Below are 18,169 nucleotides of genomic sequence, written 5' to 3'. Positions count from 1 at the left end.
TGAAGGCAAGGAAGGATGCACAGATCAAATTCACAGGAGAGAGAAAGAGGGTGATGTATAAGCACACATATAAGCACTGGTATTATTATTGCCTACAGGGATTTGAACACAGACTGAACCAAAAACATTTAAAATATGTCTGTAAGCTTGCACTTTTTGACTTGAACGAGTATGAAACCACCCTCAACATTCTACTGTAACCATTATCAATGTCCTTGCAACCAACCAGCACATCCTAGCATTGCTTTGGGTTTTCCACAAGTAATAATGGTTTCTACTAAAAATGTTTATGACATTGCAAAGGCGTGTTTCTTGATTATACCTATAATTATACATTATATTATACCTTAATTTAATTTAATTTACATATAATACACTATACAAAATTATATACATTTTATATAACAAACTTTATGGATAATATAAATACATAAAAATATATATTAAAAAAATGAAATGATTAAAAAGTATACATTCTAATATAAAATACACTATAAACCTAATTATAAATGATCAAATTTATACAACTAATTTATAAAAAACATATTTATATAAAAAAACTATATATAAATAAATATCTGATTAAAAATATGATTATAATACAATGTGCTGTCAGTGACAGCAAGTTATTTAAATATACACGAAAATCTGATCTGATTTACACATAATGCATAATCTTTACTCATAAATAACTGCACAAATATATAATCAACATATGAACAAGTGCATGTGTGCGCAGGTGATTACACGGGTCCCTGCCATCTTTGTCCAGAGTAAGAATAATGCAAACATTTGTCATTCTTACAGGAAGAGGAGTGAGAGAAAAAAAAGAAAGACAGAGAGATCTCTGAGGGCTATACGCAGCAATCATCTGTCAAATGACAAACTACATAAACACAGACTGTATATGAATCAGTCTATTATCTCTTCAGGAATGGGATATGTTAATGCAGTTGTTTGTGTCATATGAATGGCCATATACAGACAGGATCCGGAAATGAGATTAAAAGTTTGTAAAGCACAGCTAAGTCACATCCATTCCAGATAGCTAAATGAAAAACTAGACCATTTATTCCAATACAGTGGCCAAATGAAGACAATCTCACACACACATACAACAAGACACTGCTTCACTGAACTCATAGTGAGATAAAAAGGCTGTCAGAAAAATTAAGAGTAACCTGACAAACACTCCTGCATAAGAATAGAGCAAAACAACAGCATACAGGAGAATCAAGTCACCTTGGGAGAAATAACCAGTCAGCAGACAATGACTTCAATGGCAAATCACATACTTAGGAAGCAAAAATGACTCTCTGTAAAGCCTTGATACAAAGGTCTTCAGAGTCTCAAAGCTTCATTGTGGTAATTTGGTGACATGATCAATGACTGCAGCATATTGCAGCCTTTAACCAATCACACTCACCCTCATACTCAACAGTCTAATGTGCTAAACGCTTTAGTAAAATATGCTCCTATTTTAAATGAACAGCACTATGCTTTAAATGAACTGTCCATATGCCACAGATGGTATGCGATTTTGAAATGAGAGCACACTTAAAGCCATAGAAGTCTAATATGCAGATTAAAAAAAAAAACAAATTGATATTTTATATTATTTTAATATTTAATATTATACTGATATTTGCTGCTAATCTCTACCAAATATCAGATGATTAATTGAACAGACGCGTGATTTATTCTGAGTGGGTTCTGTCCTGTTATTTCAAAAGCTTTGGCCAACGGAGACTCACAAGGTTTAGAAAGCCAAGACGATAGTCCACTTAGACTCAAACAAACCACACTTACTCTAAAACACACACACACAGTGCAGTAAATAGGTTAGATCAATGGGGCGGCAGGTCTCTTTCCACGCTTGAGCAGAGTGTTCAGAAGTACAATAGCTGCTGATGTGATTTCGCCATTACCTCACGCTTATACTCTCTCCCTCCATCCTTGACACTTTTTTTTTTCATTTGTCCTGCTTTCTCCCAGACATCTCTCTGTCTCTCTATGGCCTCTGGCTGCCCTGCATGGAGCCGACCCAGTTGTTTTGTGCCGAGATGAAAGAAAGGGGTTGCTGTGTTTGACTGTCTCTCTTACAGCAAGCAGCCCATTTTTCCCAAGTCATAAGATGTGGATTATGAATGGTGAGACCTGAGAGAGATGAATCTAGGAGACTTTCCTTCACTAAAAACATACAGCGGTGCACATGAGCAGTAAGCAGCACTTCAGCAAAAGCTTTTCTATGTAAGGAGACTAATGGTAACACTTTAGAATAGGGAACACATATTCACTATTAAATAAGAGGATTCCCTAAACAAACTCCTAAATTGCTGCTTATAATTAGTTTATAAGGTAGATGTTGGGCTATGGAGTAGGGTAAAGGAATCTAGAATATGGTCATGCAGAATAAAGCATTAATATGTGTTTTATGAGTACTAATAAACAGCCAATATGCTAGTAATATGCATGCTAATAAGCAACTATTAATAGTCACAATTGGACCTTAAAATAAAGTGTTACCAGACTTACTGAACATATGTGCAGAAATTCCTAAATTTTTATCTCTGGCAAAAGGCTGATAATTTTTAATCAACCCTTCTCTGTCACTTAATGACTTTTCTGCTGATGTGACAATGATTGTGTGAACAGAGAGAGAAAAAAAAATTAATCAATCAAACAATCAAAAATGTATGCTAATGCAGAAAATAGGTCTATAAAAAACTTTTTTCTATATTATTATTATTAATATTATTTTGCATTTTATAAACAAAAAAACAATACTACTATACATGCTTTTTATGTAAGGCCTATCTAAAACTTAATGATAGTTTACGATTAGTCAGATTAATTCATAAAAAGTAATAATAATTATTATTATTATTTATGAGGCACATTATTATTTACGAAACTCAGGGATCCTTTAAAAACTTTACACTCAGATTAATTAATAAAAAGTATATTATTATTCTACTATTAATAACAGCAGAAGTAAAAATAATGTAATATTAATTACTGTTTATATAGTGCTTTTCCAAAACTCAAGGATACTTTACACATTACACAGATTATATCAGAAAAAAGTTATTAAAAACAAAGTTATTATTACATTTATTATTCAACTACTACTACTACTAATTGTGTTTAGAATGAGCCCTTTGAAAACTCAAGGACAGTTTACAATCAATCTGTCTACTACACTGTATATACAAGCACTATGTTATTTTGTGTGTGTGTGTGTGTCTGTGTAGAGAAGTGTAACTCTGTCAAAATCCAGGACTGTTATCTCATCAAATGCATTGTCATGGTAACTCTGGAGGCATGGCAACACAATAACAGAGAATCACCAACAGCGGCACTGTGAGCCCTGGGAATGAGTTCTAACCTCCCAGAAATGCATCAGAGCAGATTACAGGCCTTCATTAGATTCCACGCTCTCACCTTCACCTGCTCGACAGTCACACCAAGCCAAACCTGTCTACGCTTCAACACATCTGATCATATGACAAACCTCATTCACTTCACTTCAGGCTGTGCAGCCAGGCACATAATCATAAGTGGTGTTTGATAATGCCAGCATCACTATTCCTATCTAAAGCCATATCAAAGAACCCACAATGTAAAAAATTGTTTTTCAAAGTTATAATGTAACAAATATCACTGTAGTATGTTTTATAAGAACATAATTTAAGAACAACATTTGATTCAATGTTACTTGCCATTTCTTGTAATTAATTGTAAAACTTACTAGTCATTTTCTGAGTGAAAATTATTTTTACACCACATTTCTTTTCTCTTGATTTCTGCAGCCATGCAGAGCACCCTAACAATCTTGAAATGCTTTAGCAACCACTTGAAACACACTTGCAACCACATTGCAGTACATAGATACAAATATAGTTGGATCTGTTATATAACTTTCCTTCCAGGATAAGCATGGTTAAACATATACATCCATATTCAGACTATCCTGTGTTTCCCATGGTAACTATCTCGGAGTAGTATGCAAAACAGCCACCGTACAATGAAATCACATTTAACCTGCAGAAAAGAAATTAATAACATGAAAGCTAATTTTAATGGAATACATTCCTGCTGTTATCTCACTAACTTCTCTCTCACTTACTGATGATATCTGTCTCTCTTTCATCCTTCCTGATTTTCTAAATGCACATTTATTCATTTGCCAGAAGTTTTTATTTTTATTATTATTTTTAATCTAAAGTGACTTACAGTGCATTCAGGATATACATTTGATCAGTATGAGTGTTCCGAGTGTTCGAACCCATTACCATTTAACAGTATGGTGTCTTCTAAGAAATTAATGCTTTTATTCAGCAAGGATGCATTAAGTTGATCAAAAGCAAAAAGCATAAATACTGTTACAAAATAATTATGTTTTAAATAAATGCTGTTTTCTTGAACTCTCTATCAAAAGTTCAGGAAAAAAAATGTTACAGATTCAAACACTTCTCAGTATGTTTTTGACAATCCTTTTGACAACCTGACTGGGTCTGACATATTTTAACAGAGTGACAGTGATACGAAAGACAATTTAACCCCCTTGACTGTTTTTAGCCTCGCAGAAAGAAAAAATGATACATTTTAAAACTTATCTTCTAGACCAAAACATTAACTCAAGAAAATGTATAAGTCTCCGTGTACTGGAGAAAATATGCATGTACAGTATGTGTGTGTGCGACACAGATATGCTTATCTCAATATTCAGTGTTTCACATACACTATCAAAAATGATTTCCCAAAAGTTGTAACTGGGGTATTTTTTTTTTTTACAAGAAAATGGCATTTTAGTTGTTCTATTTAAAAATTTCACATTTAATTCAGTGTGTTACTTTTGCATTGTGAGATTTACTAGATATTTCTGACTGAAAACAGTCTTCGCACCTTTTTCCCCAGTGTAATAGCTTTGTTCCAAAAGCTAGTGAGCTACACTTATATATTATTTGTAATATTACCCAATGTAATGTAATAACGGCACTATTCACAGAATCTAAGCGCTGTTGTCTATGTAGCACATTCCAAATCAGACACTTATCAGATTCCGTTTCAGTAAATTTGATCCCTTAGAAGACAGCTGCTGATGTATGCAGTAGACTCAACATCTCAGCACGGTTTGGAACAAAGCTCATGTGTAAGAAGCTGAGATATAAGCAACGGACCAGGAACCTACAACCCTCAACACACAGCAACACACTGCACACTAGCTGAGAAGCCATTGGGGAAATGCTGAGATGACCTCAAATGGATAAACTATTTGTAAAGAACTTCTTATTTTATTTTATTTTTTTATCATACACTTGAAATGTTAATGATATATTGACATCTGAATTAGAAATACACTTTTTTTCTGGATTTTTAAATCCAGAAATCTGGTCATGGTCTGCCCTACTGTAGATGGCTTTATAAATCATGCTCTTGGGTCATATATTAAAAATAAAAATAAAAGTATTATATTTTGCTCAGTAAAACGGTAAAAAAAAAAGACCTAAAAGTAACTGTAATTTGAAATCAATTGAGGTGCATCAGTGTGTGTGTGTGTGTGTGTGTGTGTGTGTGTGTGTGTGTGTGTGTGTGTGAGAGAGAGAGAGAGAGACCCTGCTGGGAGAACTGAATTAATTTAAAGGTACCATATTTAGACACTTACACTCATTCTAAAATTACACAATTACAAGATGAACTACATTTAAAAACACAAAAAGAAAACAATATGCTAGGATGTTCTGGGTGCTTGCTAAGATTTTTATGTGGTCTTCTGGTTATTACTTACTGACCTCAGTCAAAAGAGCTCACCACTCTATGTGTAACCCTGCCTGTCCTAACCACCCTGCTCTGAACGGGATGCGAACCTGGGCTGCTGGCGTGGGAGGCGGGCACACTAACAGGGATGCTAAAGACTGCAGCCTCTAATGTTAGTTGCAAGTGCACCCCTTGAGATTAGGGGAGTGTGATTTGCCTGTGTAGCTCTTACCAGCTGGTCTCCGTTACACTCACCCTCCTAAACCTCACTCCCATCCGGGTCATGGCACCAATGTAACTACTGTGTGTCTCTTTGATATTCTGGTCTCTCGCAATGTATCAGGTCTCTTCTTTAGTGCAAGTAAATGGGAACCCCCCCCCCCCCCCATTGCCCACAAGTGAAAATTTTAGGTCTGATGGTTTGGAAAAGTAATGGCACATCTTAAGTGGCATGATTTTGGTAATCATTCAAGTCTGTAGCCCCAATGGTGCAGGATGTTAAACGCTACTTGTACATACTTAAAGTTAAAGATTTAAAATCACTAACTTAAACTATTATTAATAATAACAATGATGCTTACCTTAGTGAACAAAAAAAAAAAAAATTCTGCAAATGACACAAGAAGGCACCATAAAAAACCCTTTAAACTCAGTCAATATGTGAAAACATAAAAAACTGACTGCCATCTACGTAAGAGGGGTCATGAGAGTCTGCTAAAACAACATCAAACCAGAGAAAGAAGAAGAAGAAAAAAACTGAGGGAGTTTCTGCACCCAAACCCATAAATGAGACTTAAAATAGCAACATAACTATTTGGGTGATTCAGAAGGATGAGTCATCAACTGAGGCAGCGGCAGAGAGAGAGAGAGAGAGTCTGTGTGGATCTGTAGGCGTTTACTGATTCCAGACATGTCCTCCAGATCCCGTTGCACACTGCAGCAGCGCTGATGGAAATTCTAGTTTGTTGGTAAATGTGTATAAATGCAATATACACTAGCTGAACAGCATTCTAAATAGTGTGCAGGTATCAGGAAACATTTCAGAGCCATAAGTCTGGAATAATTCCTTTTAGAGCAGTACACAGACCGTCTGCTAAGATGAATGTGGTTGGCAGTTCTTTAAATAAGACTATTTTCTGAGTTAAAAGTTAAATCAAGTCTACACTCAAAATAAGTATTCTACTCTTTTATGTTGAATTTTATTTCAGTTGACAAATGTAGGTTATTTAGATTATTAAAATGAATGCCTTGTTAAAGACTTCAAGTAAATGAACTAATTGTTTTAATTAAGTAAAAGATGAATTGCCATGATGAGTGCATGTATTCATTGTCATTTCATGTGGTGGAGTCTTTCAACTTTTACTCCACTACACTTCCTAAATAAAATTTGACGAATCAGGGGTCTGGCGTTTCCCAAAAAAACACCTTTTCTCACGTGCAAACAAGAGCGCACTGCGCACAGCAGCTGATGATTTCATTTCCCACTCAAGTCAAGTCAGGGGTCTGCAATACAGCATCATCTGCAATAATATGGTAAGTATTGTTGTAATGATGTGCAATCTGACGTTATCAAGCAGTCTTTATCACCAAATCATATACAGAATGCACACACATTTATTTATTAGTCTATTCAAACTCAAAATTCCAGTACTGAGGTCAACTACAGAGAATGAGGGATGAAAAGAAGCCAACAAGAAAGACAGAGGATGAGAGAGCTCAAGAGAACGAGACTAATGTCACTGGAGTCACGACACAGCAGTGACCTCAGAGAGAAATCTGAATGAACATTAGTTCAGGCTTCAGAATATGACATGCATGACTGAAATGGCTTCAGTAATCGATGTTAAATCACACACACACACACACACACACACACACACACACACACACACACACACACACACACACACACACACAAACATAGGACATCACATAGGCGCAATGGTTTTTATATTGTACAAACTGTATATTCTATGGCCCTACACCAACCCAACACCTAACCCTCACAGGAAACTTTGTGCATTTTTACTTTCTCAAAAAAACTCATTCAGTATGGTTTATAAGCGTTCTGAAAAACGGGGAGATGGATTATGTCCTTCTAATTCACCCTCTCCTTGTAATACCTGTGTCATCATACCCATGTCATTATACAGAGTTGTGTCCTGATATGTCACAAAAACAAGAGCGCACACACACACACACACACACACACACACACAAACAAAAACACACAGTCAAAGCACATAAAGGGATTTGTTTGGGTAAGTTAATTGTACACATCACTTCACTGAGGTGAAACATATTGCCTCCACTGTCAAAGAGCTTTCATCTGTTATTGCTGGATAAACACTAACACAAAAGACACACATACATGCTCATTTTAACACTTGCAGGTCTTGATGGAGATGGACAGATGACAGGTCTATCATCACACATGGTTTAATTGACTGATAGCTTGTGACGAGTGTCTGGACACTGACACACATCAACACACTATCATAAGCAGCATTATGCAATCCCTATTACAGAACCCCTAGTGTTACCAGATTTAGAGCAGAGATACTAGAGACTGGAGTGTGCAGATGTAGACACACACACACACACACACACACACACACACACACACACACACACACACACACACACACACACACTTTACAGTACATCTGTCATACAGTGAAGCACTGCAGTTCTGCAGTTCTGGACTAGTCTCCAGTTTCCTGACATGCAGGAGCTGTCCAGTAAAATCAGGGAGCTGTCCACCACAGTTGGTGCTGAAACACCACTGGAACTCAAACAGCACCGGAATACTTGGAGAAAGCTGCTTGTTAGCATGCCAAGGATAGCAGAATAGCTTGTAAGCAGGGCCTTAAACTTACAGTTTGCCACACATGCCAATGGCTGATGACTTGAGAATACTGACAAGCCATTGAACTGTATGTGCATTATTACTAAAAAACAAAACAGGCAAAACAAATTGGGGAAACACCTCTAACTGGTGTGTAACTCCATTAAGCTCTAAATTGCATGTCTTTTGGGTCCAAATGGTTTAGTTACAACTTCTACCAGCAGGGTAGTAAGTAGTAATAGCGGGTAATAACTAAGTTAAAGGTCCAAATACACAAATGCTTGTTTTTCTAGCAGAGATTTTTGCATGTTGGTTTTTAAAATAAAACCCCCTCTAAAATTAGATTTTTTTTTTAATGGATCCAAAAGGACTCCATAGGGTGTGTGTAGATTTGCCCTGTGTACACTGATAATCACTATATTCGCACATACTTCAAAGTTATGTGAACACAGATGCCCATAAAGAGGATGTAGATGGCAAAACAAGCAGTGCATGCTCCATTAGAAAGACATCATAAATTGCAACTCTGTGTGTGTCTGTGTATACATGTGATCTGAAGCTAAAAAGGAGAGAAACTGTTAATTTAATTCTAATGGAAAAAAATGAGACACATTACAAATTAAGTGTGGTCTCAAGGGATCTTACTGGTTGTTACAATATTTGCTCTCAGGATAATCGATGCTGTTTTCTTATGAAACTACAGGAAATGAGAGAGGAGAAACCAACAGCGTTACAATGCTTGGGGTCGGTCTATTTTTTTTAAAAGAATTCTTGTATGCTCATGTATTGGATGCATGTATTTGAGCGAAAATTCTGTAAAAACCGAAACAAATGTGAAATATTATATAGTTATATATCTGTGGTTTTTAAATAGTAATCCTAAACACATGCTCCTTCAGAGCATAAAACCAAAACTAGTCGATTTGCCAATTTATACATGCCGGCAGCCATATCACCCTGGAGCCCAAGACCAGTTACCCACTGAAGCTAAGCAGGGCTGAGCCTGGTCAGTACCTGGATGGGAGACCTCATGGGAAAACTGGAAGAGGTGCTAGTGAGGCCAGCAGGGGGTGCTCACCCTGTGGTCTGTGTGGGTCCTGGCGCCCCAGTGTAGTGATGGGGATACTATACTGTCAACAAACAACGTCCTTCGGATGAGATGTTAAACCGAGGTCATGACTCTCTGTGGTCATTAAAAATCCCAGGATGTCCTTCGGAAAGAGTAGAGGTGTGACCTCGGCATCCCGGCTAAAATTCGCTGATTGGCCTCTGACCATCATGGCCTCCTAACAATCCCCATATCTGCTGATTGGCTTCATCATGCTGTCTCCTCCCCACCAATAAGCTGGTGTGTGGTGGGCGTTCTGGCGCAATATGGCTGCCGTAAGGAATTATTATTACTGTACATGTTTACATGATGAAAATGGAAGGATTCTGCTATATAACCAGTCTCTGCTGATGGGGAAACACCCTGGTGCTCTACAGGAGACACATCTACAGGGGCTTGCCAGTGGTTTCCTGGCATCATTAGATCTTTCATTTCTAGAAAGCTCTCAAAGGATGGAGGCAATACATCACTCAGAGCTCTCCTTTAACCTGTTTCTTTATGTGTGCGTGTTTGAATTATTGGACACTTGCCAAGTCTGAAAAGGTGTGTGAGAATTTTTCATCTCTTTCTCACACTCTCACAATGCATTTAAATGGGATGTTTAGTACAGACACTGTCCTGCCTGCCTGATCTCAATAAATGGCCCTAAAAATGACAAACACCTCCAAAAACAGCATTTAGAAAAAGAAAGAGAGAGAGAGAGAGAGAGAGAGAGAGAGAGAGGGAGGGAGCACGATCGAACAGACAGAAGAGAGTAAAACACACGGAGAGAGGACTATTTGTGTGGATTATATGATTATAAGTTTTATCTACAGAGATACTGTACTGTTGAAAACCATGCATGTGAGACAACAACTTTAGGCATGTAGACAATCTAGAGTTTCTAGAGTTTGATTTTAAACTATTATTTCAGCATTTAGATTCAAAATGTTTGGAGCTACTACAAAAAAATGCATAAAAATGCCCTAAAATATAGTATAATGTAATAATATAATATAAATATAACATTTAACACAATAAAAGTATAATAAAATGTAACAATATAATATAAATGACCACTTTTAAAATTCTTGAGTATGCATCATTTTAAACTGATTCAATGAAATTTACACTTTAAAGAACCGATTCACAGAAATTAATCAAACAAATTACGGATAAAAAACTAGTTTACCGGCACAGTTCTAAAGGCAAAAAAACATGTAAAATTAATAAAAATTCTCATAATGTTGGTTGATTTATTTTGCCTACAGAAAAATATTTAATACAGTATAAATATGGAATATATTGGCCAGTATTTGTATGCAAACGTATAATTGTGTGCCACTTCTTACCAAGTCGAGGATCAAACTGTCTCATCTGTACCTCCTCCACACAGTCTGCAGGAAACCATCCGGTTCTTCCTTTCACCGTCCCTTCCCAGAAACCCCCTTCTCCTATACTTAACACTGTCGGAGAAAGAGACACAGAGCGAGACATTAATTATTATATAATTATCCCATGAACACACATTTATCTGTTGATCAGACATAGATCCCTGTAAAAGTTAGCTGTAGGTGTTAATGCCTGGATAATAACAATGAATCAATCAATCAAATTAGTAATTGATGGAATTTACATCAACTGGAAAAACATTTGTATCAAGCAAACAGTTTTGTTTTTTATTCTGAAAATGCAAACATTTTACCTTTATGGAAATAGTTATAATTAACTTTACACTATTAGAAGTCTATGGTACATTTCTAATTTAGATGTGTGGTGTGTGCATGAATGTGATCTCAGTAAGCATTCAAACATCTTTTTGCTTTCGGAAATAAGCTTGCAGAGAGAGAACCGATAGATGAAATATTCTGTGACGTGAGTTGAATGACCAGTGAACTCTGAGACAGTGCAGAACATTGTGTTCAACCGGAAACTGATTCATATAGTGATATTCTACACTAACTGAAGAAACACAATTAATTATGTGTGACCTCACCAGACACGCTAAAAACATATAAAGTTACATGCAAGTCCTTCAGCATTGGAGTTGCTAGGATACTGCAGTTTAAAAGAACTGTGTGTACGAGTCTGTGTGTGTGTGTGTGTTTATCCAATGTGTAAGGTGTGCAAAAAACCAGGATGGCAATTTTGAATTCCATAAATCAATAAGTAAGCATGTGCTGTGTATTGTATAGATCTACTAAAGTAGATCTTTAACTGGAAATGGCATATAAGTGAAACCCCGCTTAAACAGAGCACATAACAAACACAAAGCACACACTTTTTCTCAGTGTGTCTTTCAGCCTCTAAGTGAAGTACTCGTTCCTCTTGCTCTTGAAGTGTTATCCTTTAAGGCCAATGCTCACCTTCAGAACATCCCATAGGAAATGAACTGGAGTTTTGTATCAACACAGAATTGTCATTATTTTAATTATTAATTTATAGAAAATTAAAAAAAAACCTTAACAGAGGCAAACAGTTGCCATGGCATGATTGTGTCAGTAATACTTTTAAAGGGCTCCTATTTTAATCTGCTCAGCTGTAAATATTAATAATGTTGTCAATTATGCCATTACAATTTGTTTTACAGTCTATGGTCTCGACCCTGTTTTTGCATATTCCGAGGGCGGGAATTATTTAAATGAAATTGTGACTTCACAGCATCCAGAACAGGAGTCCTGTAGTCAGAATGAGATGTTTGTTGTAGTTCTTGAGATGTTTTATGTTAATGAGAATATGTCCCTTTGGAGTAACCTTTTTTGCTCAAACAGAAGCATTACACACTAATGTTAAAAAAAGTGAAAAAGCATGATACAAATCCTTTTAGTTAAGGTGTAACCAAAGTTCAACTGAAATACAAAACTTCCATTACTCCTCAACACACACACACACACACACACACACACGTTTATTTTTGTGAAAAGCAGGGACATCCCATAGGTGTAATGGTTTTTATACTGTACAAACTGTATATTCTATCGCCCTTCACCAACCCTACACCTAACCCTAACCCTCACAGGAAACTTTGTGAATTTTTACTTTCTCAAAAAAACTCATTCTGTATGATTTATAATGGGGAAGCTGTGGCCTAATGGTTAGAGAGCTGTTCTAGTTACCAGAAGGTCGCCGGTTCGGGTTTCGGTGCATTTCAGTAATAAGCGTTTTGAAAAATGAGGACATGGGTTATGTTCTCATAAGTCACCCTCTCCTTGTAATAGCTGTGTCAAACCCATGTCATTATACAGAATTGTGTCCTGATATGTCACAAAAACAAGAGCACACACACACACACACTAAATTTTCTTTTGAGAAAGAATCAAAGCTAATCATCTAAATTTCTCTAAAAAAGAGATTCAAAGTTCTTTGAGTGGATTTAGTGATGATCTAGCTGGCAGCACAGCCATTAGAAAACTATCACCTCAATGCTAGTGACTGAGGTTACGCGCACACACACACACGTGCCTCCAGACACATACAAATGGATTTCTGTGCTGCATGTCACAATTAAACACCTGTGTAAATTGGGCTTGTCTTGTAATAAATTCAGGAGGAAAAAATACGCACACCATCAGTGGTGCTTCTCATTTGAATGTTTTCAATATTTGTGTCCAGAGATATCAGTGTGTTATTGTGTTGAGGGGACATTTCATGGAAAACAGGATTTTCCTCAAGTTTGATGTGCTGTCAACGTAATCTAATGTTCATAACACAATCTGCCCATAACCCAGTCCACACAGACTGACCAGTTATGGATATTAGGCAGAAAAATTGGGCATGCTGCATGAAAAGAGGCAATTTTGCAAATATAAGTGTTTCATAGACAGATTTGCTGGATGTGTGTGGAAACAACTGCCCCGAGTAACACAGAACAGTACATTTTGGTAAGAAGCCAGATCTTTAAAATATGAAAATATGAACATGAAATAAACAGCTGAATTCAAAATGTGTCACCATGATGTCAGAACTATAAGAAATGTTTTTTACATTTTTTAGTTTTATATATATTTTTATTATTATTATTTTATATCTTAGTACTTTTTAAATAATTTATACACACACACACACACACTCTCTCTCTCTCTCTATATATATATAAGCCACTTAAAATTATGTAGATATATTATATAGACAAATTAAGATCTAACTTTTAAGCAACTTTTTTTTAATCAATCTTTTTTTTATTTATTTCTTAACAACAATAACTGTAAAACAATGTTCAATTACAGCTGGAATTTTACATTATACACACACTCTTACATCATAGTCACCATATTTATAACATATTTATAAACACAATGTCACACAATGCCAAAATTCCTATGGACTTGGTCTTTCTAACCAAGTATTTCATTTAAGTTTAGAGTTTAGTTACATTTTAAGCCTGAGAGGGAACATAGAAATTGTCCAAAAAAAATGGCTGCTTTTGGTTCAAGAAGCTAACATTACAGAAAATAAAAGCCACAAATTTACTTACAGAATATTTAAGCATAAGTGAAGTGTGTGCAATCCTTTCGATGTGTCCTGAAGGATCAACCCATGCTCTTTCATCCACAATGACTGCAAAGAACAGCAGGTCTGTGTAGACGTTTTTAGATCTGCGTGTGTCTTACATAACTGATCACTCAACGGACTCGATCTAGTGTGTTAATAACAAAGTGGGCCCACCAGACCTCTCCTGCTCTGCCGTGTGCTCGGACACGCTTGGCATATTGAAAACAGGCCTTCACACATACTAGAAAACAGCACCATGGGAGAAACACTTGCCAAGCTCTCAGTGTCAGTCCCTGACCATCAACCAGCAGCCGACTGAGGCAAAGTGCCACGGCGAGTTCTTGACAGAAGGACCGTTGTTTCTGAGGAGAAGGGCCTGAAGTGTGTGTGTATAAGCACACAGGAGAGTGTTGCTTTTCGGATGTTGAGATACTATCAAAAATCTCCATTCTTATCAGCTTCAAAGCCCCAAAGAGTCTTAAAAAAGATGAAAGGAAAATGAGTAATTCAGCCAGCAAGGAACTTTTCAACTGTGCACAATATGAGCTCAACAAATACAGACACAGTGTAATGAGCGCAATTCGTTCATTTCTTTTCAGCAGAAATCAGAAGTGAATGAATGTAGCTGGATATAGTGAAGGACTTTCTGTTAGGACTTTCTATTGCTCATTCAGTCATTTACAGCTCATTCACAGGTAAATGACACAACTGAGCCAAATCACACATGAACGAGCTACAGCTCAGAAAGAGATGTTAAAAGGAAAAGATCGATACAGACACAAAAAGAGAGTTTTAAAGCTTACATAAAAGGAGGAGGGCTATGGAATGACTGGAATGATGTTTTTTGGACAACTTTTTAAATGAATATAAACTATCATTCTATGAACAATTTAAACCTTTTTAAAAAGAAGTTTGTGCTTTTATTTAGCAAGGACACATTAAATTGGTCAAAAGCGACAGTAAAGACATTTAAATACGAATAGATTTGTTTTCAATAATGCTGCTCTTTCTTGTTTCTTTCTATTCTATTACGGATTCCACAAAAATATTAAACCGTTTCAACATGGCTAAAAATATGCTTTTTTTTTTCTTGAGCAGCAAAGAAGCTTATTATAATGATTTTTGAAGTCAAATTCAGCTCTTTCATTTTTAATACATTATTCACAGGTACAGTACATTATTTTAAATGCTATATATATATATATATATATATATATATATATATATATATATATATATATATATATATATATATACTCGTACGAGTTATTGTACTGGGATGTTTTTTTTTTGTTATACTTTAATGCATGTCTGCATTCATGAGTATTAGTATGAAGTACATGTGTGTGTCAGTATATGAAAGCAAGTGTGTATGTGTGTTCCGATCTGTTAACCATCTTATTAACTTGATATGTAATAAAGTTTAATCTGTGTGACCACATCACCGGTTGAGCTGAGTTGAGATGCACGTCAGTCACATGCTAATCAACTGGGTTCAATTTTGCACTCTCTTTAGCTTTAATAAATAGAGTGATAGCCGCAGCTCTAAATTTCCAGGCCACTTAACTGTGATAAGCCTCTTCTTCTGAGAGAGAGACAGGGTGTATCAAATCTAATCATATATCTCTAATGAATCCCATTGCTCAATAACTTTCATTAAAGCAACCAAAAGCTAAATGGCAAATGCTAAACTGCAAAAACTACCAGCTCAGGAAGGTTATGTCTAGTCTAATATCTGGTTTGTTTTATGCATTAAATAGCTTGATGGGTAAAAGCAAGGTCACATTAAGCATTTGCTCACACTAATTACAGTACAATACAATGTCTAAGTAATGGTATGATTTCATAACTTAGTAATTGTGTTCAATAACAGGCTGTGATTACATTTACTTATTGCTCTTGTTACTATACTAATGTGCAATATGTGCAAGGTGAAGTAATGCTTTTTCGCTGAACCAATCAAATCTTGTGCCTGAAATAAAGGCTACAGCATTTTTGTCCCAGTCTGACACGGCTCCACCTAATTGGCTGAAATTATCACTCAAATAATAAGAAAAAAACCTAAACACAAACAAGTGTAAATTAGGATCGTAAAACCAGAAATGTTCTCATGAATTAATGTAATTACGGACCTGGAAAAAAAGAGGTGGGCTGGAACGTATATATATTGCCACAGTATAGCAAAATTTTTTGAACAAGAATAATTTTGAGAAAATATGATTGTTTCAAATGATCCAATCATAATGAAGACATTGACCTACTGTATTTGTGCAGAAATGTTTGAATATTTCTGGTTTAACTTTGCTGTTTTGTTAACTGCAATGTTATTTTAACTAATATTAGATGAAGAAAACAAACAGGGTTCACTTTCTGTCTTCCCAGTCTCCACGTAGTTAAAATAAGCACAAATGTCAGGGCATGTCAAAACATCTCAAGGATCCGAAAATGACCTCTGACCCCAGAGGGGTCATGATCACCAACTGGAATGCCTATGAGCTCCACCAGAGGGCACTCCATCCCTGACTTTTCCCATAACCTTTTGCCCAGACTCATGAGCACTCAGTACCAGTGATGACTGATATCCTGTAGCATGTTTCTAGTTTCCGTGTTTCCTAGTTTCCCTGTTTCTTTGCCTTTTTGTGTTTTTGACCCCTAACTGTCTGCCCTGACCATTGCCTGTGTATTGGATTACTCTTTTGCCTGTGCCTTGGATTTGACTGTTTTGCTGGTGTTTGACCCTGGCTGTCTGACTATGCTCTTGACAAAACTGCATTTGGATCCAACCCTGTCATCACACCTTCACATTACAGACATTTGCCACATTTGCTGAAAAAGCAGTCACTCTAAGGCCATCTAAGATGTAGATGAGTTTTTCTTCATCCGATCAGACTGCTCATCAATGGATCCTCTGCAGTGAATAGATGCCGTCAGAATGAGAGTCCAATCAGATGATAAAACATTACAATAATCACAGTGATTCAGTCCATCAATTAACATCTAATTAAGAGAAAATCGAACACCCAATCACTGCAGAGGATTCATTCATGAAGAATCTACTCTGATGAAGAAACAAACTCATCTTGGATGGCCTGATGTTGAGTACATTTTTGGGAATTTTTTTTTTTGGGTGAACTATTCCTTTAAGGACAAAACAAACAAACAAACAAACAAACAACTCAGTGGAATGAATGAACACTGGGTAAATAGAAATGGAGACCAGATCAGTATGAATGCAAAGTGAGATCTGCATGAATTGAAAATAGAGTATGAATCCTAGAAAATGTAAAAATCCTAGAAAAAGTCAAGTACTCCAGTCCCATTACCTATATGTGTGTGTGTGTGTGTGTGTGTGTGAGTGAGTTTGAGAGTGCTTTGACCTGCGCTTCGGCATTTATCAAAAAACCATTTCCAAACGGAAACACTTAAAGAACGCAATAAGCTGAAAACACAACTCTATAAAAGCCTCAACGATGCTCTGAGCCACTGAAATATCAGATGACTTGTGCTCACTTCAGTCACACCAGAATCATCAAAGAAGTCTTTTATAAAGATATAAACGTCATCATCTTTTTATGTGTGAAGCTAAGTGAAAGATGCACCTTTAAATACAGGTCAAACTTTCTCTCTCATACACAGACTGCTATATTGCACAGTTAGTATGATAACATCTGATCAGCAGACAGGCAGTCAGAACTCACACACCTGCTGGGAGAGCTGCCAAATGATCAGAGATATTTGATATTCAGTGGAAGGCTTTCCGGCTGATTGTCCGTCCGGTTAATGAAAGAAAAATGCCTGAAGTGTTCTACTGCAACACACACGACACACACACTTGCCTCTGACAGATATGGCAAAGTGCTCGCTGATGGTCTCTCTTCCAATTTAATTCAAGAGTACTTTGTAGTTATATTACTAAAGTAAAATAGTACAGCTCAACAGAACCTTTTTGAACTTTTGATAAAATGATTGGAAATTTTGACTGA

The 18,169-nt window shown here is 36.3% G+C and overlaps 1 protein-coding gene across 4 annotated transcripts in view; it reads right to left on the bottom strand.

The window, feature by feature from the left end:
• LOC113100316 (SH3 and multiple ankyrin repeat domains protein 3) overlaps positions 1 to 18,169 on the bottom strand; it is a 68,886-nt gene that overhangs the window by 26,482 nt on the left and 24,235 nt on the right. For all 4 annotated transcript variants that reach the window (XM_026265107.1, XM_026265108.1, XM_026265109.1 and 1 more), the window contains one exon: positions 11,048 to 11,161. In XM_026265107.1, the coding sequence (XP_026120892.1) occupies positions 11,048 to 11,161 (114 nt within the window). The remainder of the gene's footprint in view (positions 1 to 11,047; positions 11,162 to 18,169) is intronic.

Source organism: Carassius auratus, unplaced genomic scaffold (assembly GCF_003368295.1).
Source record: "Carassius auratus strain Wakin unplaced genomic scaffold, ASM336829v1 scaf_tig00217246, whole genome shotgun sequence".
Taxonomy (NCBI): Eukaryota; Metazoa; Chordata; class Actinopteri; order Cypriniformes; family Cyprinidae; genus Carassius; species Carassius auratus.
This window is presented reverse-complemented; position numbering and strand designations above follow the sequence as displayed.